The sequence below is a fragment of the Globicephala melas genome, chromosome 20 (assembly GCF_963455315.2).
Source record: "Globicephala melas chromosome 20, mGloMel1.2, whole genome shotgun sequence".
NCBI classification, from domain to species: Eukaryota; Metazoa; Chordata; class Mammalia; order Artiodactyla; family Delphinidae; genus Globicephala; species Globicephala melas.
Window position 1 is genome coordinate 38,108,029 of NC_083333.1, and position 26,963 is coordinate 38,134,991.

The window sequence follows — 26,963 nt, forward strand, 5'->3', positions numbered from 1 at the left end:
ACCAAGGGGCTGGGGCTCAGTAGCTGAAGAAATCCCTGTTTTTAACTTACATTCTTCTGGTTATCAAAATAATCCATACCCACTGTAAAATATTTGGTGACTACAGTGTTAAGTGGTATGGAAGGGGAGGAAAAAAGAATTCTCACCATTCCTCTTGCCCAGAGAGATAATCATGAATATTTTAGATAATTCCCTCCAGGTCTTTTTTTTTCCGTACATAGTTATGGCCATTATAACACGATTTTGTGCCCTGCTTTTTTATTTATAGCATTAGCATAAAATTATTTCATTTTGACCAAAGGAAAAACAGTCTTTTAGAAGTGATTCTTTGTTGTTAAAGGACTGTTGGTAATTCTGAAGATGTAAATTGCACATGGACACCTGCCCTCCACTTTGAAATAACTCTACTGTTTTCTTCTTATTACAAAAATATCTTTTCTAATATCTTTTGCAGAAAGTCAAGCTAAGCAAAACTACAAACCGCTGGAAAAAAATACTGTTCACATCTGGCATCAATCTTTCTAGTCTTTTATGCATATAAGTTTTCTTTTTCCTTTTTGTTTTTTTTTTAACCTACATTTTAGGAACATCATACCACTAATCAGTCTCCTACAACCGAATTTCCAGTGTCTAGGCCCCTCCCCGCTTTTGGGAAAGCACTTTAAGGGTTTGGTCCACGGGCAGAGCCCGTGTTTTGGATGATATATTCTTTGTCCTAGTCCCCAGCACAATCCCCGACTTGGCCCAGCCCCAGCAAGTTTGATCTGGAGGCTCTATCTCTGTTGAAAGTACTCTGAGACAGTCAGGGTGTTTCAGGAATTGACTCGGGTGGTCATTGCCGAGGCTTCTGCCCGTCAGAGTTCACAGTTGCCTCTTGTGTCTCTCCTCACCTTCTCAGGGGACTACATCCCCGGGACAGAGACCCACATGGCGCCAGAGGTGGTGATGGGCAAGCCCTGTGACGCCAAGGTGGACGTCTGGAGCAGCTGCTGCATGATGCTGCACATGCTCAATGGCTGCCACCCTTGGACCCAGTACTTCCGAGGGCCGCTGTGCCTCAAGGTCCGTGACAGCGCCTGGGGCCGCCAGCAGGGCCGCGGGGCCCGGGCTGCAGGCTTGATGTGGCCTCCCGTTTGGGCCGCTCTTCAGTGGCAGATGGGAGCAAGCAGAGGCCTCATCATAAGTGTGGGATCCTGACTAAAATACTTGGCTACTGGAATCTGAGGGTCCAAGGGCAGATCCTAGGTGAGGGGTCTTCTTGGGTCCATGGTTCAGGGCTCTCTTGCGTGCACACCCCGGGCCACCTCTGCCTGCCTCCTGACAGGCTGGGCCTGGGGGTCATGGGTGCCTCACCCCCCGGCTCTGTGCTGTCCTACCTTTTCTTGGAACAGTTCCAGCCCTCACTCTAGACCAGGCCACTCTGGTCCTTGTGACCGACCCCAGCACAGCAGGGCAGGGGAGAGTGGGGAGGAGCAAGAACAGAAAGCCGGGGGCCAGGAAGTGACGGGGAGGCGGGCCTCATATGTTGCCTTTTGACCCCCAGATTGCCAGCGAGCCTCCGCCTGTGAGGGAGATCCCGCCCTCCTGTGCCCCCCTCACAGCCCAGGCCATCCAGGAAGGGCTCAGGAAAGAGCCTGTCCACCGAGCGTCTGCCGCAGAGCTGGGGGGGAAGGTCAGCCTGGCGCTGCAGCATGGTAAGAGCCCCATGCTGGCTGCAGGGGGCGAGAGAGGCGGCGGGGTCGTGTAGTGGCCAAGAGCAAGGTACTCAGCCTCTCAGAGCCTTGGTTCCCCCGTCTAGAGCATGGGCCTGACACCAACCTCAGGCTTGTTAGGGAGACTGAGGTCACGTGAGTCGAAGTGCTTAGTACTGTGCCTTGTACTGTGCTTAGTACTGTGTCTTGATGCAGAGGCTGTGCTCAGAGATGGGGCAAGGGGTTACAACGTATAAAGGGAGGCTTGAACTCAGTATCAGAGAATGTGAAATAAAGCCAGGTATCACTTTCTAGCCATTTGTGTGGGGAAAATCAGGAAGTTGGTGTCACGCCAAGTGTTGGTGGGGATGAGGGACCATCTCTCTGCTGGAGAGCACCTGGCAGCACTCCGGCAGACGTCTGCAGACCCGGGACCCAGCACCCCACTCCAGGGCGCACCGCCAAAGAAACTCTGCCCAGATCCATAAGGGGACACGCCTGCGGATGCACGCTGCAGTGTCGTTTGTGGGAGGGGAGTCGGGTGTCCCTCCCTGGGAGCTTGGAGAGGCCAAAGGTGGGGGTGGGGGGTGGAGGATGCTCCACGCAGCGCTCACAGCAATTAAAGCAACTCTGCTCACGGGGCAACCTGGCTGGATCTTCAAGCCGCAGTGCTGGCTGCAAAGAGGACCAACAGAGCAAGGCCTAGAACACAGTGCCTTTTCTGGAAATTAAAAATTGATAAATAGGGCTTCCCTGGTGGCGCAGTGGTTAAGAATCCGCCTGCCAATGCGGGGGACGTGGGTTTGAGCCCTGGTCCGGGAAGATCCCACATGCCGCGGAGCATCTAAGCCCGTGCGCCACAACTACTGAGCCCGCACTCTAGAGCCCGCGTGCCACAACTACTGAGCCTGCGCTCTAGAGCCTGCGAGCCACAACGGCTGAGCCCGCATGCCACACCTACTGAAGCCCACACGCCTAGAGCCCGTGCTCCGCAACAAGAGAAGCCACCGCAATGAGAAGCCCGCACACCGCAACGGAGCGTAGCCCCCGCTCGCCACAACTAGAGAAAAGGCCCACGCGCAGCAACAAAGACCCAATGCAGCCAAAAATAAAATAAATGTATTAAAAAAAATTGATAAATAAAAATAACACATGCTTTGCAAGAATTCGATCAAACTGAAAATGACATGTTGAACATAAGAGAACATCAGCCGGGGGCGGGGTAGGGGGTGGCAAGGGAGAGACAGTGGTTATGGGAACAAAAGGGAATAAGTAAAACAGAAGAGAGACCTTGCAGAGCCCCCTGACGCCAAACCTAGATGGTAGTTGTAATGGCCCCAGGGCTGAATTGCCTTCCACTCCAGAGGAATGGTGTCTTCAGGAAGCACTGACTATCGGGAAGGGAGGGGTAAGAGAGACGGAGGGTCAGCGAGGCCCATTCGCCTGGGAACTGTGAGTTGGCATTACCCCAGAGCTATTTTTAAATCTTCTCTTTACTATTAATATTAACAAAGTCCTTCTCTGGAGCCAATTCTGTAATTTTTAAATTTGCAGTTGTTACCTAGGAGGAAAATGGAATAAAAGAAATACTGTCGTAGTCCCATCATCAGGGCCATCTTACGGAAGAGGCCTCCTCTGGAGACCACACACTGCCCTCCGAAGTCATGTCCTGGCCGGGCAAAAGGCCACTCTCACTGCCCGCTTCTGGCCCTCTTCTGCTCAGGAAAGGCCACCTGGCCTGGCCCATTTCCACCTCACCACGTGTGCTCTCTGTTTTGTAGTGGGAGGTCTGAGGAGCCCTTGGAGGGGAGAGTACAAAGAACCAAGACATCCGCCGCCACTCCAAGCCCACCCACCGTCAAGCCAAGGGCACCCTCACCAGACCCTACGTGCCCCGCCAGTGGAGCTGTCGCCAGGGGAGCTCTCACCAGGGGACCCGGGGCCCCAGCCAGCTGAGGATGCAGCAGGCGGGGCCCCTAAGCTCCAGCCTCCTCCACCCCCAGAGCCCCCAGAGCAGAACAAGTCTCCCAGCCTGCACTGGGGCAAAGAAGAGTCCAGGACGTGGGAACCACTGGCTCTGTCCTCCCTGGATCCGGCCCCAGCCAAGAACTCCAGCTCACCAGAGCGGAAGGCAACCTTCCCCGAGCAAGAGCTGCAACAGCTGGAAATAGGTACGGGCAGCCACGGCACCCAGGTCCCTGAGCACTGGCCTGGGCCCTGCACCAAGGCCTGGGCTTCGTCCTCTTCCCCAGGGTCAGCAGTCTGTGCAGAAGAACGCCGACGGCACAGCCGGACCCTCCCAGTCTTTCACAAGCTCTTCTGCCTTTCTCTGCAGAATTATTTCTGAACAGCCTGTCGCAGCCGTTTTCTTTGGAGGAACAGGAGCAAATCCTGTCATGCCTCAGCGTCGACAGCCTCTCCCTGTCAGATGACAGTGAGAAGGTGAGTCGGCCGTGGGCCAGGAGCCGGGGCACAGGGCAGGTGGCTCTGTGTCCGGCCAGTGAAGGGGCCATGTGCAAGTAGTGGGTAAAGGGCAGGTGACAGGGGTGCCCGTTCCTTCTGGGAGGGGTCCTCACTGGGGCAGGGGTCCTGGTTTCTCAGAATGAGACGGTCCATCTCCAACACACCCGGGAATTAGGGACTGGTTTGGCTACTAGGATAGTGAGGGGAAAGGCTTGGCTTTGGTGCCCATAGAATTACTGTTCACCCTCCTCCAGCCCAAGGGCCCCTCAGGAGCTCAGCCCTGTGCTGAGCCCCAATGCTCAGGAGAGCCACGCTCCAGCCTAGGACATGGGCACTTCCTCGCCAAATCAGACCAAGGCCAGAGATGGTTCCCTGAGCCCGGGGGCCTGAGTCTGTGCCCACTTCTGTTTCAGAACCCGTCCAAGGCCTCTCAGAGCTCGCGGGACACCCTGAGTTCCGGCGTGCACTCGTGGGGCAGCCAGGCGGAGGCCCGCAGCTCCAGCTGGAACATGGTGCTGGCCCGGGGGCGGCCCACCGACACGCCGAGCTATTTCAACGGTACAGTCCCCTGATCCGCCTGGGACTGGGGAGTCTGAGAGTGGGGCACAGTGGGGAAGGGAGAGGAAGGCACCTGGCACCCAGAATCTGAGGTACCTGGCCATTAAGTTGGTTTAGAGTAAAGGCTCTGATCACCCAGAGCCTTTCCTCATGGGGCAGTCAAGGACCATTGCCCCTTGTGAGCAGTTGATAGAGTCCCAGAAGGCCTCTAGCTTGGGGCAGAGAGCAGTCTTTCCTGGCCTGGAGTCCCAAAGCTGAGCGATTAATGTCTTCTAAAGGGAAAAGGAAGAATGGGACCCCATGAGCGTTTTAATCAAGAGGTCAGCAATAGGGGCTTCCTTCGTGGTACAGTGGTTAAGAATCCGCCTGCCAGTGCAGGGGACACGGGTTTGAGCCCTGGTCCGGGAAGATCCCACATGCCACAGAGCAACAAAGCCCGTGCGCCACAACTACTGAGTCTGAGCTCTAGAGCCCGTGAGCCACAACTACTGAAGCCCATGCACCAAGAGCCCGTGCTCCGCAGCAAGAGAAGCCACCGCAATGAGAAGCCTGCGCACTGCAACGAAGAGTAGCCGCTGCTCTCCGCAACTAGAGAAAGCCCGTGCACAGCTACAAAGACCCAACGCAGCCAAAAATAAATAAATATTAAAAAAAAAAAACTCAGTAGTAGGTTTGCTGAGATCCTCCTCTGACATTTGAAGTCAGAAGATGAGAAGGACAACATATGTAGAACTCTGTTTTCAAGCATGGTTGCAGAGGTCATGTTGTGATTTTGATAGAATGAGGGTTTCATCAGCTTACGGTTCCCTGGGGACAGTGAGACTCATGGCATCAAGCCCCCATGCCTGGCCACAGGCCGCTCCACCTCAGGGACTTAAAATCTAATTTGCCCACAATCTAAGAGTCTTTGTTTCCAGTTCCTTTCTGCTTTCTAAGTTGAAATACTACTTCCCCACAGGAGCCAACCCTAGATATTTGCACTGTGCAGGCCAAATTCCTGGTGTTGACAGGAAATGGCCAGTAAGAGCTAGCAGGGGTATAACATTGCAGCCACTCCATCCTCCATGTCATCTCTGCAGCTTCCCCACAGCCACCCTGCTTCCCCCTACACAGGGCGCCTTAGGGAGCTAGCAGCCACTCCCCTGACGGTCACCTTACCTGCCTTCTAGGTGTGAAAGTCCAAATACAGTCTCTCAATGGCGAACACCTGCACATCCGGGAATTCCACCGGGTCAAGGTGGGAGACATCGCAACCGGCATCAGCAGCCAGGTAAGGGGGCAGGTACACGCTTAGGGGCAGAGCCCCAGAGCCCAGTGCACCTAGCCCAGTCCTCCAGGAAGGAGGCTTTTGAATAAGTAGAAATGGCACCAGAGGAAACAGCTGGCCCCAGATGTCTCCTGGGGCCCCAGGGCAAGGCTGGCCGTGGTGATTGAAGGGTCCTCAGGATCCACACTTGGGCCAGGAGAGGTTCTGCAAGTGTTCCAGAAGGAAAGGCAGCTGATACCTCAGGGCTGCCTACTCGGCTGGAGGGAGGTGTCTGCCAGCACGGCAGGAGGCCGTCAGCACCGCACTTCTAGGAACCTTCGGTGCCCCTTGCCACTCTCAGACCCATTCGTTTGCTCTGCCCGCAGATCCCAGCCTCAGCCTTCAGCTTGGTGACCAAGGACGGGCAGCCCGTGCGCTACGACATGGAGGTGCCGGACTCGGGCATCGACCTGCAGTGCACCCTGGCCCCTGACGGCAGCTTCGCCTGGAGCTGGAGGGTCAAGCATGGCCAGCTGGAGAACAGGCCCTAACCAGCCTTCCACCACTGGCTCCACTTGGCCAGAAGTGACCTTCCTTCTCGGTGCTCAGCGCTGCCCCCGAGACACAGGCTCAGCCTGCCTGCTCCCAGGGGCCTGCCAGCTTGTGGCTCAGCGGTGGGACCAGGGGCTGGCAGCAGTGAGGTGGGGCTAGCAGAACACCTCCCAGGATCTCCCACCTGTGTCCTTCCTGAGCCCACATGAGGAGGAGGAGGAGGAAGACAGGAGGCCTCTTCCCATGGGGAACAAAGAGGGTCTTCTCTGCCTGGGTCCTGACAAGCTGGCCTGACCCATTAGGATCAGTGACCACTTGCTGGCAGTCAGGGGAGAGTGGCTTCCGGCCCAGGTCCCAGAGAGGTGGGTGAGCCCCTCCCTCGGGTTCCAGGCAGGTATGAGCATCTAATGACCTACCCCCAGGCCCAGTACAGGACTGGGGCAGCAGGTGTGCCTACCCTTGGGTTAATGGAGGGGGCCCTCTGACGCCCTTGGCCGGCCTTGCCTGGCCATCAGGCCCCCTTCTATCTCTAGGTGTTTTTCAGACCAGGTCAGGGAGGGAGGAATGCCTGACACTGGGGGTCTCCCTGGGAGAAAACACCACACTTCTCAGGGAGCCGCAACCCAGGCCCTGAGCTGAGCTCAGCTTCAGCAAGGACCAGAGAAGGCGTTCGAGTGACGTGGTTCTCAGTCCCTAAGCACATGCCCCTTCGCTGCTGGCCACGAGTCTTCCCCGGAGCAGCAGGCCCCGAGCCCCAACCGCAGGCCCAGCACCGCCCCTGCGCAGCTGGCACTCAGCTCCCTCATCTGTAGTAGCGAAGGGCGACATGAGACCTACCTGACGGGAACCGTCTGAGGACAGAGCACGATAGACTCGAGAGAAGGCGGCAGATGCAGGTGCTACTGTTACCCAGGCCACGGCTCTCAACAGCCTCACGTGAGCTTCCCGAGACACTCACTGGTCCTGCTGCCCCTGGTCTTGGGGGCACTGCCAGCTGCACTTTGCACTCTGATGACCTCAAGCACTTTCATGGCTGCCCTCCAGGAGGGCAGGCCAGCGGTTCTGCATGAGCACAAGCAGGCCAGGAGATGGGGTGAAGGGACTCAGCTCTTGACCCTTCTCCATGCATGTGACCCCTCAAACCTCCTTCAGGTTTCTTTAAGGTGAGCACCCCCTACCATCACCCCAACCCAGCCTCTTCTTTCCGGGGGAGCTGATCAGCACTCATGTAGCATTAATCAACTGTGAATTGTTGTGGGGTGAAGGGATGTCCCCTGAGGTTCCATCTGGGGAGAAGCTCATCCCCACATTTTGCCAAGGTGGCCTCTGCCCAGCTCTCCACATTGAGCCATGCTGCTCCCCAGGGAGAGACCCCCGGCCCCCCCATGCATGAAGAACTGCAGCCTTGGTCCTGCAGAGTTGAGACGGTAGAGAACTCCTCGTGGGCAATAAAGTTTGAGGTAATAAGTGTGTTTGGGCCACGGTTGTCTCCACTCGCGCCTGCCTGTGTGCTGAACCTCACATCCTGACAGCAGCCTCCTTGCGCCTTCTTGCTGGGACCTTGTCCAGTCTTGCCCCGTAGGCAAGGACTGTTCTCAGCCCTTGAATGGGGCTGCTTTTCCCACCACTCCTCCCGGTTGGTGCTTCCAGTTCCGCCTCTGAGCTATCCATTCAGACCAGTTAGGCAAGATGCCCCACCCGGTGACAGCAGGGAAGTCCCTGGCAGAACACTGCCAGGCTGAGGGGAGGAGGAGGAGGGTGTCGAGCCTGGGCACTGACCCAGCAGGGTTAGGTGGGGGCAGACCACATGCCCAGAACAAAGACATCCCCCCCCCCCGCCACTCCTCTGTCCCTGAGGCCTGGCTTCCTGGGAACTGAACTGGGAGTGAGCCTGCACTCCCAGCCCTTCCAGCCACCCAAGTGTCTGCAGGTGATCAGAGATGACTTTCCCAAAGTCGGTTCCCTGGTGATGGGAGAGGACCTGTCTGAGGATGGATGCCACCAGCGCACAGGGTGCCTTATCTAATCTGGCTCTGCACCCCAAAGCTGTGTCCCTGTGTGTGTGCACTGGACACACGTGCACAACTTGGGGTAAAGGTGGCAGGTTCAGCAGGTTCTTGGAGGGTCCTGGGCGCACAGAAGGGGCAGCGGCCTTGTGCCAGTGTGCCCAGGGCAGGTGCAAAGTTCAGCCTAGCAGACCCCAGGCTTACAGGTCGCCGCCCTCCACCAATCTGGGCCTGCTGCAGAGAGCAGGGCCGCCCCATGTCTCCAGGAGAGGGGCATCCGGCTGGCTGCGGGGCGAGGTGGGGCAGCCCACTCCGGAAGATGCCCCCCAACCGCCAAGCCCACCCACTCGCCGGGATCGTGAGCGCTGTTCCCTGCCCGCAGCGGTCGCGGCAGGGATGTCACAGAGGCGGCGACATCACAGACGCCGGCGCCCCCGGCATCTCCACCGCCCTCCACAGCCCGCCACCAAGGAGCGCACTGGAGGCGGAGGCGTTAGCAGCCACCAGCCCGCTCCCCGCCTCTCAGACAGAGCCTCGGTCAGCATGGGGGTGACAGGTGGGAGCGGGCGGGCGCGCGGCGAGGCGGGGCCGGGCGCGGAGGGACGGCCGGGGCGGGGCCGGGCGGGAAAAGTTAAAGTGAGGGGCGGGGCGCCGGGGGCGGGGATTGGCCGGGGCCCCTGCCTGGCGCCTGAAAGGAAGGTCGACCCCAGCCAAAACCCTCACGATCCCAGCGAGGATGAGGGGCGGTGCTACCCTGACCACCACACCCACCCAGCGTTGGCCCTGCGCGGTGCACAAGCGTGTGTGTACACACGTGCACACCGAGGGGTGGAGGCTGCAGACCCGGCGGGTTCTTGGAGGGCTTCAGGGTACCCAGAAAGAGCAGTGGCCCTGTGCCCAGAAACGACACATGAATTATCCCAAACTGCCGAGAACCACCCCCAAATCAAATCAAGTTGTTCCTGGTTGATGCTTGGAGCTTGTGCAAGGAAAAGCAATCTGCTTCAACAGATGTTTACTGAGCGCATCCGTTGTGCTTTGCACTCTTCTCCGTACCAACAAGCAAAGATGTTTGCCCCTCAGGGCCCTGGATCTCCCAGGTTTCTAATAATGGGGGCTCAGATCCCCCCCTCCCCCGAAATGGAAGATTTCTTCTCAAGACCTTCTCTCCCAGGAGGACATAGGCCAGCCTTCAAAATGTGCCAAGAACCAACTACCAGAGAGCAGCTTCCCCCCCACCCCCCACCCCACCCCACCCCCACCACCCCCCCCCCCCCGTCCCAAATGCCTAAGGCAAACAAATTGATGCAAACAACTTAAATCACTCCTGCAACATTTACTGCAACCCCTTCAGGACTTACTCTTTTTTTCTTTTTTCGTTCTTTTTTTAATCTCAGCAGAGAACAGTATTTTATTTTATAAATTTATTTATAAATCTACTTATAAATTTATTTATTTATTTATGGCTACGTTGGATCTTCATTGCTGTGCGCGGGCTTTCAGCGAGCAGGAGCTACTCTTCGTTGGGGCGCGCGGGCTTCTCATTGCGGTGGCTTCTCTTTGTTGTGGAGCACGGGCTCTAGATGCGTGGGCTTCAGTAGTTGTGGCACGCGAGCTCAGTAGTTATGGCTCACGGTCTCAGTTGCTCCGCGGCATGTGGGATCTTCCCAGACCAGGGCTCAAACCCGTGTCCCCTGCACTGGCAGGCAGATTCTTAACCACTGCACCACCAAGGAAGTCCTATTTTAGTTTTTAATTGTATAGTTGATTTACAATGTCATATTAGTTTCAGGTGTACAGCACAGTAATTGTTATATATTTTTTTTCAGGTCCTTTTCCCTTATAGGCTATTACAAAATGTTGAGTATACTTCCCTGTGCTATACAGTGAGTCCTTGTTGGTTATCTATTTTAATATATAGTAGTGTGTATATGTTATCCCTACCCCCCGCCCCCGCTTTCCCTTTGGTAACCATAAGTTTGTTTTCCGTGCCTGTGAGTCTCTTTCTAGTTTGTAAATAAGTTTGTTTGTATCTTTTTTTTTTTAGATTCTACATATAAGCAATATCATATGATATTTGTCTTTCTTTGTCTCTCTTATTTCACTTAGTATGATAATCTCTAGGTCCATCCATGTTGCGCAAGTGGCATTATTTCAGCATTTTTAATGGCTGAGTAATATTCCATTGTGTGTGTGTGTATATATATATATATATATATATATATATATACACCACATCTTCTTTATCCATTCATCTGTCCATGGATATTTAGGTTGCTTCCATGCGTTGGCTATTGTAAATAGTGCTGCAATGAACATTGAGGTGCATGTATCTTTTTGAATTAGAGTTTTCTCCAGATATATGCCCAGGAGTGGGATTGCAGGATCATATGGTAACTCTATTTTTAGTTTTTTAAGGGACCTCCATACTGTTCTCCATAGTGAGAACATTCCCACCAACAGTATAGGACAGTTTCTTTTTCTCCACACCCTCGCTAGCATTTATTATTTGTAAGGGCTTAGCATTGTGCTAGGCCCTGAGTCTGATGAGTTAACTAAAAATTAAAAGGTAGGTTGGATAGCTAGGATTATCACTGAGACGACGACAATGGAGATTTGGGCTGTCAGGCATGAGCAGGATTTTGTCAGGAGAGAGACTTTCTGAGTATCAGAAATAGCATGTGCAAAGGCACTGGGACACAAAAGACCCTGCCATGCTCCAGGGTGTCTTGGGCTTGGGGCAAGGCAAGGAACTGGATGCCAGGAGATGAAAAAAGAAGGCAGAGGTCAGACCATGCAGGATCTTTGAGGCCACCCTAGAGTCTAGACGTGAGCAGAGGCAGGGGTGATGCAGCAGGCTCACTCTGCAGTCATTGAGATGCCCAGTGGGGATGGGGGTGGGGGCACATGGTTCAGTGGTCCATCTAGAGGCCTAAAGAAATTTCAGACAGCACAATGGTTAGCACCACAGGGTTTGGAGCCAGTCCGACTTGTGTTCAGGTCATGGTACTGCTCTTAAGAGCTGTGTGACTTGTGCAAGCTTCCTCATCTGTAAGAGGAGAGTCGCGGCCACCTGTGCATAGAGTGGCTCTGAGGATCGAATGTGTGCAAAGCACTCAGAGCTGAGTTTTGAGGGGTAGTGAGTCCTGGGTTTGTGTTGACTTTGGTGTCAGAAGAGAAGGTCAGCAACAGCGGTGGTGGGAAGGCCAGAAGCTGGGGAAGTGAGAGGGTCACAAATGACCCAGGTCTCTAATTGGGGTGATAGGATGAAGGATGAATCAGGCAGAGGTTATCGAGAGATGAGAGATTGGAGAGGAAGACAGGTCAGACATGCAGAACCGTGTTGGCCAGGCTAGAGTCTGGACACCAGGGTGTGAAGTTGAGGTCAGAAATGGGGGATACACCGCAGGGTTTGGCAGGGTGAGAGGGATAAGGAAACCGTATTTTTGCACAGACCTTTGCTAAGCATCCACATTATATCTGACTCTCTGTGTAGAGGATCAGAGATTCAAAGTGAGAAACCCACGCACCCGACCCACCTCTAACTGAGGGTCAGAAAGAAGCTGTGTGCTTAGATAGAAGTCTGCAGGGGTGAGGTGGGGTGGGGGCAACTGGACGAGGAGTCCCTAGCTCAGCACCTCGAGGTAGAATCTGGAAGGTCTTCACGAAGAGGCGAATCCTGAGCAACGTCACAATAGGAAACAGGGGAATTCCAGGCTTTGACAAGGAATCCGTAGTGTTTTGGACAAGGTGAAGTTGAGGGCCCCTGAAGGAGAAATGTGTAATCAGTGATTGCAGTTTGAGTCTAGAACTCAGGAGAAGTGAGAGTAAGAAATAGAGACTGGAGGGTCTCCTGCAGTCACAGCCACAGGCTTGAAAGCTCCAAGGGGGCAGGGACTGTGTATGTTCATCACTATCTCCTCCGCCCATAGCACAGTGCCTGGCCAGTACCTGGGGCTCAACATTTTCTTTTAACTTTATCATAGAAATATATGCATGTGGTTAAATAGGACTGAAGAGCTTATTCAGTGATGAGAAACAAGAATCCCCTATACCACACACCCCCAGCCTCACTCCTCAGAGCAACCACTCTTGTTTCACGTGAACAGTTTTTCTGCCTAGTTACCTTCTTATCTCTCTACAAGCTCACAGGCTTTTTCTTGGTTTATCAGCTCTAGACATTACCACTTTCTTGCTCTAATGGCGCCACCCTCCCCCATCCTCCCAACTTCAATTGTTTTTAGATATGCTGATAACTTTTGTAAATTTAATATACTTATATCTTTATTTTTTTCATCAACTTTAGAGAATATCTTTTGACACCACACATAGTAAGATGAAGTTTGTAGTGACCCTACCTTTCCCTTCAGCTTTCCTCCCTGCCTTACACCTCCCAAAGCCTCTAACCTGTATTTCTGGTTTTTTTAATATCAAGGTTGGTAACATTCATATTGTCCCATAACCATAATTATGTTTTCCAAATTTTGTTTATATATTGATTCTAAAAGTTGAAAGTTAATAAACAGGATTTACCTTATTGTGACTACATAACAACTGTTCACTGCAGGGCCAGAAAAGTTACCACAACTACCTTTTCTTTCTCATACAGCTTTTTGTTTTTCCTGGAGTTTTTAGTGGCCTTTTCCTTGTACTCTTTGCTTTTATTATAGTCTTTGTTTTCTTCAACCTCTACATCTAGCCAACTACCTTGTCAGGTCTTCTTTATTTCAGAGACCTACTGCCCAGGATCCTCTATTCTCCTGCACAAATGTGTACTGGTTGTAGGCCTCTATACAGTTAACATCTGGGACTTAGCTTCTTTCTGGGGGTGGACACACTATTTCATTCCTGACTCTGTTGTTTTACACCTTTATTTTGCTTTAGCACATCCTCAAATAACTTCCCCCCCCCAAAAAAAAAAAGAGGAGGTAAATTTTCTGAGTTTTCCATGACTGAATTGATAGTTGGGCTGGATATAGAATTCTAGGTTAAAAACCATTTTCCTCAGAAATTTTAAAGACAAGCTTTGTTGCTAACTCTGCTGCCAGTATGATTCTCCTCCCCTTGTAGGTGACTTGTTTTTCCACTTAGAAACATTTAGGAATCCTTTGTTCTTGGTGCAATGAACTTTTACAACAAAGATCTTTTGACATCTGTAGTGCTGGGCATTCAGTAAACACTTTTAAGCCAATGACATCCTTCAGCTCAGGGAAATATTGATTTCTCTTTTCTTCTCCATGTTCTCCATTCTTTCTGAATCCCCTTTCTATAACCCAGAATTAGATTTCCTTTTAACTTTATTTTATTTATTTATTTTTGGCTGCATTGGGTCTTCATTGCTGCACGTGGGCTTTCTCTAGGTGCGATCAGTGGGGGGCTGCTCTTCATTGTGGTGTGCGGGCTTCTCATTGCAGTGGCTTCTCTTGTGGTGAAGCACAGGCTCTAGGTGCGTGGGCTTCAGTAGTTGTGGCTCACAGGCTCTAGAGCGCAGGCTCAGTAGTTGTGGCACACGGGCTTAGTTGCTCTGCAGCATGTGGGATCTTCCCAGACCAGGGCTCAAGCCCGTGTCCCCTGCATTTGCAGGCAGATTCCTAACCATTGCACCACCAGGGAAGCCCCAGATTTCCTTTTGATCCTTTTTTCTCACATTGTCTTGATATTTTGGTTCTACTTTCTAGGAATATTCTCTGTATTTTATTTTCCAATTCTATTTGCCAAAAAGCTCTTTCTTTTCTGAATTCTTTTTAAATAGTATCCTGTTCTTGTTTTCTGGATGCAATATATATTGTTGAATATCTTCATTTCTGAATCTCTGAAGATGATCAGAATTTTTCAGTTTCCTTCAGTTTCTCAAATTACCTCTCGTACTCTGGAGTGCTTTTTTCTCTTGGTCTGTCACTCCTATGTTAGCAGTTTTCTCAAATGCCTGGTGATGCTTGGTTGTTCATGTGTAATAGTGAAATCATAAAAAGCTGATTGGGAACCTATGACTTCAGGAGCCTATTACCTGGCAGATGTCACTTTAGGGTGACCAGACAGGGATCCGACATATCTCTGGCTGGTTCAAGAAGACCAACAGGGCTTCCCTGGTGGCTCAGTGGTTGAGAGTCTGCCTGCCGATGCAGGGGACACGGGTTCGTGCCCCAGTCCAGGAAGATCCCACATGCCGCGGAGCAGCTAGGCCCGTGAGCCATGGCCGCTAAGCCTGCACATCCGGAGCCTGTACTCCGCAACGGGAGAGGCCACAACAGTGAGAGGCCTGCGTACCACAAAAAAAAAAAAAAAAAAAAAAGAAAACCAACAAAATTGATAAATCTCCAGACAAAATGAACAAGAAAAAAAGAAAGACAAAAATTACTAGCATGAGGGATGAAAGAGGTGACATCACTACAGATTCTTTAGATATGAAAAAGATAACAAGGGAATATTAGGAAAAAATTGTGCCAATAAATTTGACAACTTAGGTGAAATGGATAAATTCCTTTAAAAAAACGTTACAAACTCCAAAAGCTGACTCAAGAAGAATAGATATTCTGGGGATGGATAGTGTTGGTTGCATAACAATGTGAATGTACTTAATGCCACTGAACTGTAAACTTAAAAATAGTTTTAAAAGGGCAATTTATGCTATGTATATTTTACCACAATAAAAAAGAAGAAATAGATAGGCTAAATAGCCCTGTATCTATTTTTGAAAGTTGAATTTGTAATTAAAAATCTTCACACAAGGAAACTCCAAGCCCAGGTCCACAAGCTTCATTTGTGATTTCTACCAAAAATAAGAAGAAATAATATCAATTTTACACAATCTGTTTCAGAAAATTGAAGAGGGGATACTTCTCAACTCATTCTATGAGGCCAGCGTATCAAAACCTAACAAAGACATAATAAGAAAAGAAAATTACACACCAATATACCTCGTGAACATGTATGTGAAAATCCTTTTTGAAAGCTAGCAAATCAAATTCAACGATGTATAAAAAGATAATACATCATGATCAAATGAGATTTGTCCCAGGAATGCAAGATTGAGTTAACATCTAAAAAAATCAATTTAGGGCTTCCCTGGTGGCACAGTGGTTAAGAATCCGCCTGCCAATGCAGGGGACATGGATTTGAGCCCTGGTCCGGGAAGACCCCACATGCCGCGGAGCAACTCAGCCCATGCGCCACAACTACTGAGCCCACGTGCCACAACTACTGAAGCCCGCACGCCTAGAGCCTGTGCTCCGCAACAAGAGAAGCCACTGCAATGAGAAGCCCACGCACCACAACGAAGAGTAGCCCCCACTCACCGCAACTAGAGAAAGCCCACATGCGGCAATGAAGACCCAACACAGCCATAAATAAATAAATAAATAAATAAATGTTTTAATCTATTTATTTCACCATAAACAAATTATAAAAGAATTATTAACAGAATAATATGTAACATATGTTAACATAATATATGCTATATATAACTTACATAATATATTAACAGAATATAAAAGAAAAACCATATGATAATCTCAATAAATTCAGAAAAAGCATCAGATAAAATCCAACATCCCTTCCTATTTAAAAATTAAGTAAACTAGGAATAGAAGGGAACTTCCTCAACCTGATAAAGGGCATCTATGAGAAAAATTATAACATTGTACTTCATGGTGAAATACTGAATGCTTTCCCCCTAAGCTCAGGAGCAAAGCAAGGATGTCCACTCTCAATTCTCTTCAACATTTTACTGGAGATTATTCTCAGTGCAATAAGGCAAGAGAAGGAAATTAGAGACATCCAGGTTGGGAATGAAGAAGTAAGACTGTTGAGTCACGAACATTATTGTTTACATAGAAAACCCTATGGAATCTAAAAAAAGTTACTAGAACTAATAAGATTTTAGGATGGTTACAGGATACGAGATCAATACATTTCTATATAATAGCAACCCAAAATTGGACATTGAAATGATTTCACGCACTACAGAATGTCACTTGAATCCCTAATAGAACATCCCCAAGTTGGGTACAGAGGCCCCAAGTTGAATCAACCTCAGACTTTTGCTTCCATCCCCCAGTGCTGCAATGAGGTTTACACCATAATAATTTCTCCCCTTCTATCCATATCCAGTTGCTGTTTATGGAAGGGTTAAGGCTGAAGGTGTTGATTAAATTTCCCAGGGAAACTTTGTAAAGCAAGCAAAAGAAGGCTCTGACGTCAGAAGCCTGAGGAACAGCAGCATTTGGGGCAGGTAGAATTGCAGAGGAAGCGAGACGTGGGGAGAAAGCCAAGGGATGGTCGAAGGAAGCATGGTGGTCAAGGAGGTGATGGGTTCCGAAGAGACCACTGAGCCCACCACTGTGAGCCTGTCCCTGGTGTACTCTTAGCCCAGCACTCTGGATCCCAGGCCCAGGCTGAACATGGAGGAAGCCAAATCCCAGGAACAACACCAGCCATTCAAGGACACTCTCCAGCCTCTACATCTCTAGGGAGAGGCCACAGCACATTCTAATCCTTCTGGTCTAATCCTGGGAGCAATTCTTCTCAGCCAGAGCCAAGGCTGTCACTTCCTGCCACACTCCAGGCTCGTAGGGATTCAGCTTGCCCATTGCCATGATGGCCCCACCAACAACTTCTATCCAGTACGCTAGGGAGCAGAGAATGGGACAGCCTGGTGGCTCCTATCCCCAAAAGGTGAAAAAGAAGCTTCTGCAATAAAAGATACAAGCTTCCAGGAAGGGGACTGGGGCGGGGTGGGGGGGCTCCCCCAGGGAGTCAGTCTCTCCTGCAGAGGATGACTGGAGCTCATAAATAACCAGATGGGTGTCAGCATCACCTCAAATTAAGCACCTGGGGTGAGAACTCTGGCCCAGAGTTGGAGATGGATGACCCCAGGGTGTGATGGTGTGAGAAGCCAGGGGAAGAGAGGACAGATTTCAGGGCAGGAGAGGCCAGGGTTAGAGTGAGTGGCAAATCTGAAGCCTGGCCAGAGAGAGTGGAGAAAGGAGGCAGAGGGGCAGGAATGGAGAAAGGTGAAGTTCATCTGGGGTGTGATGAGGAACCCCACACAGTTGTAGGCTCCAGGGTAGGACGGCATGCGGGACAGGGGAGTAAAGAGTTTCTTGAGTGAAATCTGCATCAGGTCCTGACTTCCTGAATGATCAGCTGAGGGACTTTGGGCAAATGAACCTCTTCTCATTTTTTGTGTTGATTCAATGAACTGAAGCATATAAAGTGCTCCTCACAATACCTGGGCTAGAAGCCCTCAATGAACGGGAAGTGACCGCGGTTAGTATTCGCCCTAATGGAGGACAGTGATGGATCACGGAAGGTGGAGGGAGCAGACGTGGAGGAGGGGACGGCACATGGGCTTAGGTGAGGGACAGGGAGGGAGGGGGTGGCTGGAGCAGCACCTTCAGTCCGGACTCCAGAACCCCTCAGGGACTGTCCCCGCCTGCAGCTCCCCTGCCCTCACCTCCTTCTCCCTGCCAGGTGCCAACGGATTTCCCTGCTGTGACAAGGAGTCGGTGGACATTGTGGATACACAGTGAGAACTAGTCCCCCCCATCATCGTAGGACCTCTCCCCAACCCTCCAAGATCACCAGCCCTCACCAGCTGCCATGGCTGTGAGGTTTTCATGTGTACCCACCCAAGATCTTCCTCTATCTTGCCCGTTTCCAAAATCTCCCCAAGGGCAGTATCCAGGCCAAAAGGCAGCAGGGGGTGGGGGTCATATCCTCCTCTGCTTCTGCCCCCAGCCCCTGATGTTGGAGGAGGACTGAGGGGTGGTGGGGCGCACCCAAGACATGGATGGGACCTGACCCCTTAGAGCTGCCTTTCTCTGAGGACAGCTGTCCAAGGGAAGGGTGGGCAGTTGCCTAAGGAAGGAGAGGGGTCACAGTGGCTGAGCACTGAAGGGGACGGCCAAGATGATGGCAAAATACCAACAGGAACCAAGGGCACCCTCCATACGCACCCCTGCATTTCAGATCTGCCAAGCTGAGAGCGGGCAGGTCCCGGAGAGGGCGTTGCTCTGGGCTTTTCTTTCTGTGGGGAGCCGCTTTCAAGGGCACTGGCTCACTGGGATGCTGGATTAAAATGAAGATTCCTGGGCCTCACCTCCAACCAACTGTATCCCTCTTTTGCGGGTGGCAGGGGGCAACTTGGCCAGCTCTCTAGGCACTTCCAGAACTCACTGAAGTTTGAGAGTGAGTCTGGAATTTTTGGTGGGAGTGGGCACAGACAGGGGAGTGAGCTGAGGGCATCTTGCCAGCTCGGGTCTTAAGGGCTCCAGACACCGTCCCCTGAAGCCACCCCACGGAGCCCTGTCACCCACTCTGTCTCCTTCTGTCTTAGGGGTGGCATAAACCAAAACCAGTTCCAGTCAGTACAAGAGGAAGATGACATGGAGGTAACAATGGGCAGCGTCACATCTTATGGGGAGGTGGGGGTCCAGGGGCAGGGCTCTTTGGGGCATGTCTTCTCTAAAGCCCGACCAGCCCCTACCCTGGACAATTCTGGGACCCTGGCACCAATGTCAGCACGAGCACGCACACCCGCCCTCACCAGCTGCCCACACCGCCTCCCTGCCCTAGGCAGGTCACTTGGAAGAGGCAAGTGTGGGAAAGGAAGTGAGAAGAAGCACGAGGGGGGCAGGGCAGGGAATGGGTGTCGGGGAGGACTTTGGGGGGCAGGCGCCTCCTCAGCTTTCTGTTGAAACCTTTCAGCTGGAGAAAGAATTGCTAGAGCTGGAGTCCCTAGACAAAGAGGTCCCGCGCCTAGACCCAGAACTGGAGCCGGAACGGAAGCCCAAGCCTTTCCCGCAGCCAGAGATGCGCCCGGTTGTCATGCTCCAGCCCGAGGCCAAGCTGGACACAGAGCCCAAGATGAAGGTGGTTAACTTGGAACCCTTCAGTGAAGACCCTGAGCCGCAGGGGTATAAGACAGAGTCACTCCACCCCTACATGGAGGGGCTAATGCAGCAGGACATCAGCCAATGGAGTATGAGGTCAATCTCCAGCTACCCGAGTACCACAGAGGAGGACCCGCTATCCACCGACCACCGCTCCATCTGTGTGCAGACCTCCAAACACTTCTTCTGGGCAGACAAGTTCGTCCAGGCCTCAGAACACAGCCTGCAACAGGCGATCAGCATGCAGCCCATCAAGGAGAGCACAAAAGAGACCGCCTGCCACCCAGACCAGCCGTCGGCCCCCAAGGACACTGTGTGCTCCGAGAAGCAGAGCCAGGCCCCCAGTGCCCAGCCAGCTCTTCCAGACGAAGTCTCCCAGCAGCCTCCAAGCCCCCAGCCGTCCGCCTCCACACAAACCATCGGCCTGGCAGAGCTGATCGACTTCGCATCTTCCCTGGCCATGGCCTCCTCCAGCAGGATGGACTTGCCCAATTTGGGGCATGTGATCAAAGCCCCACTCCAGATGGACATGACGCTTTCCACAGAGCCCACTGTGGATCACACTGCCCAGCCCACTGTGGACGAGCCAGAGCAGGAAAACCTCCCTCAGGATGCGCTGGAGAAGCCACCAGAGGAACCACGAGAAACCAGGGAGCCGCACGATGCTTCGAAGCAGGAAGACAAGCACTTCCCTCACCCTTACCTTGATTTCAGCAAGCTAGGGTTCAAGAAGGCCACCATTGAAGGGGAGGTGAAGTTTCTCCAGCCCCCAAACATGTCCCCTCAGCCGCAAGGAGCCGGGAAAGAGTAAGTGAGGCTGGCCCAAAGCTCCCCCGGGAGGGGGCTGTGCTATGATGTGCAGGTGGCCCCATTCCTCACACAGCCAGGTGGGGGTGGGGACAGTGGAATGAGGGACTGGCTGGGGGATGGGTGGGCTGTGATGTCTCAACCTCAAGACCTCAACCTGCTTCAGGGCAGGGACAAGGACCTGGGTTCAAAGAGGGAACTAGAATGTCGTCCTAGCGTTAGGGGGCTTCTCACCCAGAGCACAGACAGCCTCACCCTCACTGGAAATGCTCAGGCTAGTATCTTCCCTACTGAGAACCCGATGGCCCCAGCTCTGGGCCCAGGACACCTCCATCAAGCCAGGAATGAGGAAACGGGGTTCCCCAGCACCCCGTGCTTCCTGGTGTTGAATGAACACCACAGAACACCAGCCGCCCACCCGCATGGCAGGAGGAGGCCCTCTTAGCCCCAGGGCCTTCCTCCGAGAGGCCTCTGGGCTCACCCCTCTCTTTTGACCTTCCCACCAAGGCCCAAGTGACCCTCTCTCTCTCTCTTTTGCGTTGCAGTTCGGGAGGGGGTCCATTATTGCTGAAAATCCATTTTAAGCTGTCGTCCCCCACTTCCCCAGAGAAGACTAGACAAAACCAGTAAAGCCTACGGTGCTGGCCCCCGGCTCAGACATTTTGTGCAAATGCTCCTGGACCAGTGAACTCCTCTGGCTGCGGCATCCTGGTCTCGAGTTTTTTAGGGACGCCACCCCCACTGTAGCTACCCCAGCAGCCCCTGCCCCCTGGGGGCTCTGCCAGCCCTGTTTTGTGCCTGCTCACTCCCCATGGGTGGTCCCACTTCCCCTGCACCCAGCCGGACCTCCCAGCCAGCAGCAGACTCGTGACTAGGGGAGGCCTCAGTGGTGCCCTTTCTGAGGCTTCTGTTTCTTAGATGTAAAAGGGGGGCACGTTGGGATCGCCTGAGGCGAGAGCCTGCTGGGGGTGGGGCTGGGCAGGTGAGACGGCTTCTGGAAGGAGTTCTTCCTGCTTCTCTCCATGGGGAAGGCCTGGCATGGGAAAGGGGTGGTGTCCAGGGCTTGAAGGAGGGCAAGAATGAAGCTAAAGGATTGGTCCTCCAGGGGCCGCCGCCTTGAGTCCGAGGTACCTCCAGCGTAGGGGAGAGCCCATGTGTAATGATGCACTTCTGCATGCAACCCAGACACACACACACACACACACACACACACACACACACCCCAGCAGCTGACCAGCATGTTACACACATGGTCAGCATGACACAGCCACATGCAGATCGAGGAAGCATGTTCCACACGTGCTGTGCACACAGGCACACACACAGGACCTGTGACTCACACACATGCACACAAACGCACAAGCCTCCCCACGGCAGGGGAGGACAGGCAATGTGGAGAAGCTTCTGGAAGAGGAGAGGGCAGCAAAGGAGGGAAGAGAACTTGGAGTGCGGGGATGGACATGGGCAGGAAGAGGGAAGTTGGGGAGGAAGAGAAGGGGAGGCAGCATCGAGGCTTGGGACCTGGTGAGCCTGAGACCTACCCTGGGCCAAGGCTCCCGATGCAGTGAAATCTCCACCTTGCAGGTCCTCAGAATCCTGCCCCACCTTGAGACGGGGCTGAGGAGGGAGGTGCCCAGGGCCTGGGAGAATGGGATTAGGAAGGGGTGAGCAGTTAAGAATGGGCCAGGGCCAGAGAAGGGGGCAGGAGGCTGGAAGGAAGGATGAAGAGACCCAGAGGTGAGTGTCTGGCTGTTGGGATGCATCTTCCCAAAGTATTTTGTTAATGTGGTTTGTGGGTTTGCGTCGTTTGGAGGAAGGGTCCCTGCCCTCCCGGGGGTCCTGGGGTAAGGTGGGCCACAGCCCCAACTTGGCTAGATCCCACCCTCCCACGCCTTGACTTGGGGCCTCTGGGGCCTGCTTCTCCCCTGGGCCTCAGCCATCCTGTTAGCTTCCAAGTGGAGTCACAAATTTACGTGCCTTAAGGGAGGCAGAAACACAAAAGACGAAAACTGCAGGTTCCCCAGCAGAGAGGCGCAGGCCAGTGGGAGGGAGAAGGGCACCCCTGCCAAAAGTTGTTAAGATCCACCCGGAAGCCAGCTTGGGGACTGTGGACCTGGGACACTGGACCGGCCTCCGAGCCTGTGACTGCCCTTCAGGCAGCAGAGCATGGAAGACCAAGATATCACCATCGGCAAAGAGAACGTCCAGGTGACGTGGGCAGGGGGAAGGTCCGCCACTCCTCCAAGCTACTGCCCCCGGAATCCCCCAGGGAGAGGACTGTGGCTGCAGGCTGGCGGGGGCGGCGCGGGTCCTGGGAGGGGAAGCTGTGCACCCACAGGTCTGGTCTCAGGTCCCCTGGAGTCGGGCACTCAAGTGGGCTGGGCCCTTCGGCCCTGTCTTCTCCCCGCCTCCAAGGCCTCCACAGAAGCCTCAAAGACTGCTCACGTGAGACCCAGGAGAGGAGCAGGCCGGGAGGACGCAGGGGAGGAGGCTGCAGCAGCGCGTACCCTGCTGACCCAGACAGAAGCAGCAGCGGCCACAGCCACGGGCTGAGCAGCCCTCCCAGGCGGCGAGGGAGTTCAAGGGCCTTGCGGCCACCCGTACAATACAGACAGGCCCAAGCGCTGGGTCTGAGAAGTGAGAACAGGGACTGAGGCCAGGCCTGGGGTGCTGGGTTTGGGGAAAGGCCTGCCTGGCCCTGGCATCTCTCTGCAGCAGGTACAAAAGCCTTTCCAGCCTCCTTCCCACGAGGCAGCTTTGCAGACAAGAATCTGCTACCCCTGACACCCGGGCAGCTGGCAGGTGAGGGCCTCAGGGCTGGGAGCAGGGAGGAAAACTAGGGGGTGCTCGGAGCAGAATACAATGGAGTTGCCTGCCCAGAGGCTGGGGACACAGTGAGAAACCAGTGATTGTATTGTAACCTCTCCATGCCGGCCTAATTTGCTCATTTCTGCAATCCCAGGGCTTGTTGCTCTGTGTGTGTGTGTGTGTGTGTGTGAAGGAGGGAAGGAGGGATGGGATTGGTGGATAGCAAGGTATTTGGATGGTGGATGGATGGATGGATGGTGGATGGACGAACAGGATGAAAGGAAGAAGGGAAACTGGGAGAAAGGATGGAAAACAAGAATCTGAGGTCCCTGCCCCGCTGGGGTTTGGAGCTGTGGGAGTAGGGGTAGAAGGAATCATTTCTACATTTGGGGGACCCAATGTCCCTGCAAAGATCATGCCCTGATACTGGCAGGGGCCCCTCAAAGCAGAATCATTCTATTCATCATCAATAATTTGCAGTGCCTCTAGGTCTATCCACCTCATTACAAATAGCTCAATTTCGTTTCTTTTTATGGCTGAGTAATATTCCATTGTAGACCCAGAGTCTGTCATACAGAGTGAAGTAAGTCAGAACGAGAAAGACAAATACCGTATGCTAACACATATATATGGAATTTAAGAAAAAAAATGTCATGAAGAACCTAGGGGTAAGACAGGAATAAAGACACAGACCTACTGGAGAAAGGACTTGAGGATATGGGGAGGGGGAAGGGTGAGCTGTGACAGGGCGAGAGAGAGGCATGGACATATATACACTAACAAACGTAAGATAGATAGCTAGTGGGAAGCAGCCGCATGGCACAGGGATATCGGTTAGGTGCTTTGTGACCGCCTGGAGGGGTGGGATAGGGAGGGAGGGAGGGAGACGCAAGAGGGAAGAGATATGGGAACATATGTATACGTATAACTGATTCACTTTGTTATAAAGCAGAAACTAACACACCATTGTAAAGCAATTATACCCCAATAAAGATGTTAAAATAATAATAATAATAATTTGCAGTGCCTACTACAGGCCAGGTGCCAGCAGGGCTCCTGGAGCCTCTCGGCATCGTAGCTCCAGAGCCAGACTGCCCGAGTCCAAAGCCCAGCAGTGCCCCTACTGGTGGTGTGGCCTTGGACATGAGTTATTTTGTTGTTTGTTTCTGTTGTTGTTTGGGTTTTTTTTCATAGGATCACTAGAATGATTTAATATTTATAGATCCTTAGAATTGCAACAGATATACAGTAACATAGGGGTTAGCAAGCTACAAGTCTTGGACCAGGTCCAGCATTTGGCCTCTTTTTGTACTGCCTGTGAACTGAGAATGGTCATTACATGTTTTTTATGTTACATATATTTTATCTATTTATTTTTTAACATCTTTATTGGAGTATAATTGCTTTACAATGTTGTGTTAGTTTCTGCTGTACAACAAAGTGAATCAGCTATATATATGTACATATAAAAAATATGGAACGCTTCATGAATTTGCGTGTCATCCTTGCACAGGGGCCATGCTAATCTTCTCTGTATCATTCCAATTTTAGTATATGTGCTGCCGAAGTGAGCATGTTGTCGTTGTTTTTAAAATATTTATTTATTTATCTGGCTGCACCGGGTCTTAGTCGCGGCACGCGGGATCTTCGTTGCCACGTACGGGAATCTTCATTGCAGCATGCGGGATCTTTAGCTGCGGCATGCAGGATCTAGTTCCCTGACCAGAGATCGAACCTGGGCCCTGAGTTCAATTTTTGGACATGAGAATTGAATGGACACTTAACAAGTGCCAACACACAGCAGCCACTGTTCTCCATTAAGTTACAATGCACAGGGGGTTGGTGAACCCAAGTCCTCAGTCCCATCTGAGCTAGAGTGGGTGAATCTCAGGGTTCCTGTGCCTGTGGTTCACCTTGCCCACCTGCCCCCCTCCCCACCCTCAGCATTCCAGGATGTCTTCAAACTGTTCAGCTCCAGCCCGACAGGCACCACGGACACGCGCAGCAGAAAGCTGCCCAGTGCCATGTGGGTGTCCAGCTAAGCCCGCAGGAGATGTGTGAGGTTCTACGGCAGGCAGACTTGGATGGTGGGTGACCCTGTCCCTGCCCGCCTGTCCTCTCCCACCTCTAGCCCTGAAGAACGCCTCCCTTGCCCACAAAATCCTGGGCCTGGTCCTATTCTAAATTTCCCTCTTCCAGGAAGCCTGCCCTGATCAACATGCCTATCCCGGAGCCCCTAAACATTCCTGTTGTGATAATCATCCTGACTTGGGGCTCCCAAGGGCAAGGGCTATTTCTCCCCCACTCAACCTGGGACAACGCTTGGCCAGAGGCAGGACTGGATGCTCTATGCCTCGAACTGCTGGCAAGCCCCTAACGCGTACGCAGAGTAGGGCTTTGGCGGGGTGGGCACCTTCGGCACCCCCTCCTCTCTCTCTTCCCAGGTGATGGAACCGTAAGCTTCAAAGACTTCCTGGTTGTCCTCACTGACAGCCACCGACTCGCTCAGTGCTTGGGTGAGGGGCAAGGCTGGTGGGGCAGGAGTGGACCTGGCCAGGGGGAGGCTCTTCCTTACCTGTCCGCATGTTCTCTGGCCCTAGGCAAGGTGAGGAACAGCGGGGTCTGTGATCCCCAGGGCTTGCAAACGCTCTTCTTAGAGATGCTGTTCAAGCTGAGTCTGGGCTTTGTGCCCTTCAAGTCGGTACAGGAGGTGATGAGGTGGGCACAACTGGACCCAGCTTCAGGGCCCAAGATGGGGGGAGCAGACTCTGCCCCTGCAGGAGTCCCCAGATGTCCCTGGCCCAGAGACGGGAGCCCTGAATTCTGGGTCAGTTTCCTGGGTCCCAACTTGCCCCCAGACCAAAGTGGCTTTCTGTCCTGCTTTGGTTTCCCCACCGGTGAGATGGAGAGGACTGGGGGAGGCGCTGTCTGAGGCGGCTACCCACTTTCCTCCTTCAAGCCACTACTCCAAGAAGCAGCGGTCTCTGCGGCTGAGCTCGAACGGGAAGGGCGGGTCCGGCGGCCACGGCCGCACCTCGCGCTCTCAGGCGGGCCTCGCGATCTTCCGCCAGGCCGCGCACCTTAGCGGCCTTTCCAGTGCCGAGCTGGCGTGCTCGCTGCACGGACTGCACAAAGCGGGTGCGCCCCAGGCTGGGCGGGGACCTGCGGGACTGGGGACTCTTTCTCGGGACCCGCTCTCAGAACTGGCCGCTCCTTTTCCTCCTACCGGCTTCCTCGCCCCAGGTGCGCGCAGCGCCTACTCCCAGATACCTAACCTGAACGGGCGGACGCAGTCAGAATTCCACACGCGGAACCGAACCCGGCGCCCAGACGTCCGACTTCCCAAGTCCTACCAGCCCAGCCAACCCAAGCACCGCCCCAACCGTGGGCGGCTCGGCCAAGGTGAAAGACGAAAGAGGCAGGGCCAGCGGGCGGGGCCGGGTCCTGCAGATAAGGGGCGGGCCGTGTGAGGGGCGGGGCAGACAGACGGGGAGGGGCGGGGCAGGCGAAGAGTGGAAGAACTCCAAGAAATTGGGACCTGACTGGCGGAGATGCAATAAATCACTCAAGGGCGCGACTAAGGATACGGCGGGGCATAAGAAAACGAGGCCGGGGACCCAGGTAGGAGGCGGGACTGACGGAAATGGGGCGGGGCCGGCAGAAAGGTGGACTGAGGTGGCGCTAACCCTGCGTCTCTAACCCGAGCAGCAGGCTTGACCCTCTGCACGCCCCCTCCGAGCTTCCGCAGGGTTCGTGGGCCAGACGCTAGGGTATACGCGCCCTTCGAAGCTGGCTCCCTCCCCCCCAACTCTAGTGCAGAAGCAGCCCTTCTCCCCCTCTCCAGCCTGTTTGCAGAGACCTGCTATGAAGAACTTGTACAAGTAAAGCGTTTGCTGAGCGAAAACACATTGCGCCTGGTGGGGGCGGGCACGGAGCGGAC

General features: G+C 53.2%; 2 protein-coding genes, 1 non-coding gene and 1 pseudogene across 5 annotated transcripts in view; 3 read left to right on the top strand and 1 right to left on the bottom strand.

Annotated features, from left to right (window-relative positions):
• MAP3K14 (mitogen-activated protein kinase kinase kinase 14) overlaps window positions 1-7,964 on the top strand; it is a 43,073-nt gene extending 35,109 nt beyond the window's left edge. For all 3 annotated transcript variants that reach the window (XM_030848968.2, XM_070044510.1, XM_030848967.2), the window contains 7 exons: window positions 899-1,062; window positions 1,544-1,694; window positions 3,473-3,862; window positions 4,027-4,133; window positions 4,568-4,712; window positions 5,882-5,982; window positions 6,345-7,964. In XM_030848968.2, coding sequence (XP_030704828.1) covers window positions 899-1,062; window positions 1,544-1,694; window positions 3,473-3,862; window positions 4,027-4,133; window positions 4,568-4,712; window positions 5,882-5,982; window positions 6,345-6,509 — 1,223 coding nt within the window. In that variant the 3' untranslated portion in view covers window positions 6,510-7,964. The remainder of the gene's footprint in view (window positions 1-898; window positions 1,063-1,543; window positions 1,695-3,472; window positions 3,863-4,026; window positions 4,134-4,567; window positions 4,713-5,881; window positions 5,983-6,344) is intronic.
• Window positions 7,965-8,835: 871 nt separating this feature from the next.
• On the top strand, window positions 8,836-20,845 carry SPATA32 (spermatogenesis associated 32). Its single transcript, XM_060291231.1, has 6 exons — window positions 8,836-8,874; window positions 8,976-9,072; window positions 17,988-18,042; window positions 18,853-18,907; window positions 19,224-20,215; window positions 20,761-20,845. Exons 1-6 carry the CDS (start codon window positions 8,836-8,838, stop codon window positions 20,843-20,845), a joined length of 1,323 nt encoding a protein of 440 aa, XP_060147214.1.
• An 824-nt stretch (window positions 20,846-21,669) lies between these two features.
• LOC132594325 (uncharacterized) lies at window positions 21,670-26,908 on the top strand (annotated as a pseudogene).
• LOC115848351 (U6 spliceosomal RNA) lies at window positions 24,492-24,598 on the bottom strand. The gene has a single exon (XR_004037654.1). It is a non-coding gene; the product is annotated as a U6 spliceosomal RNA (small nuclear RNA).
• Window positions 26,909-26,963: the final 55 nt, after the last annotated feature.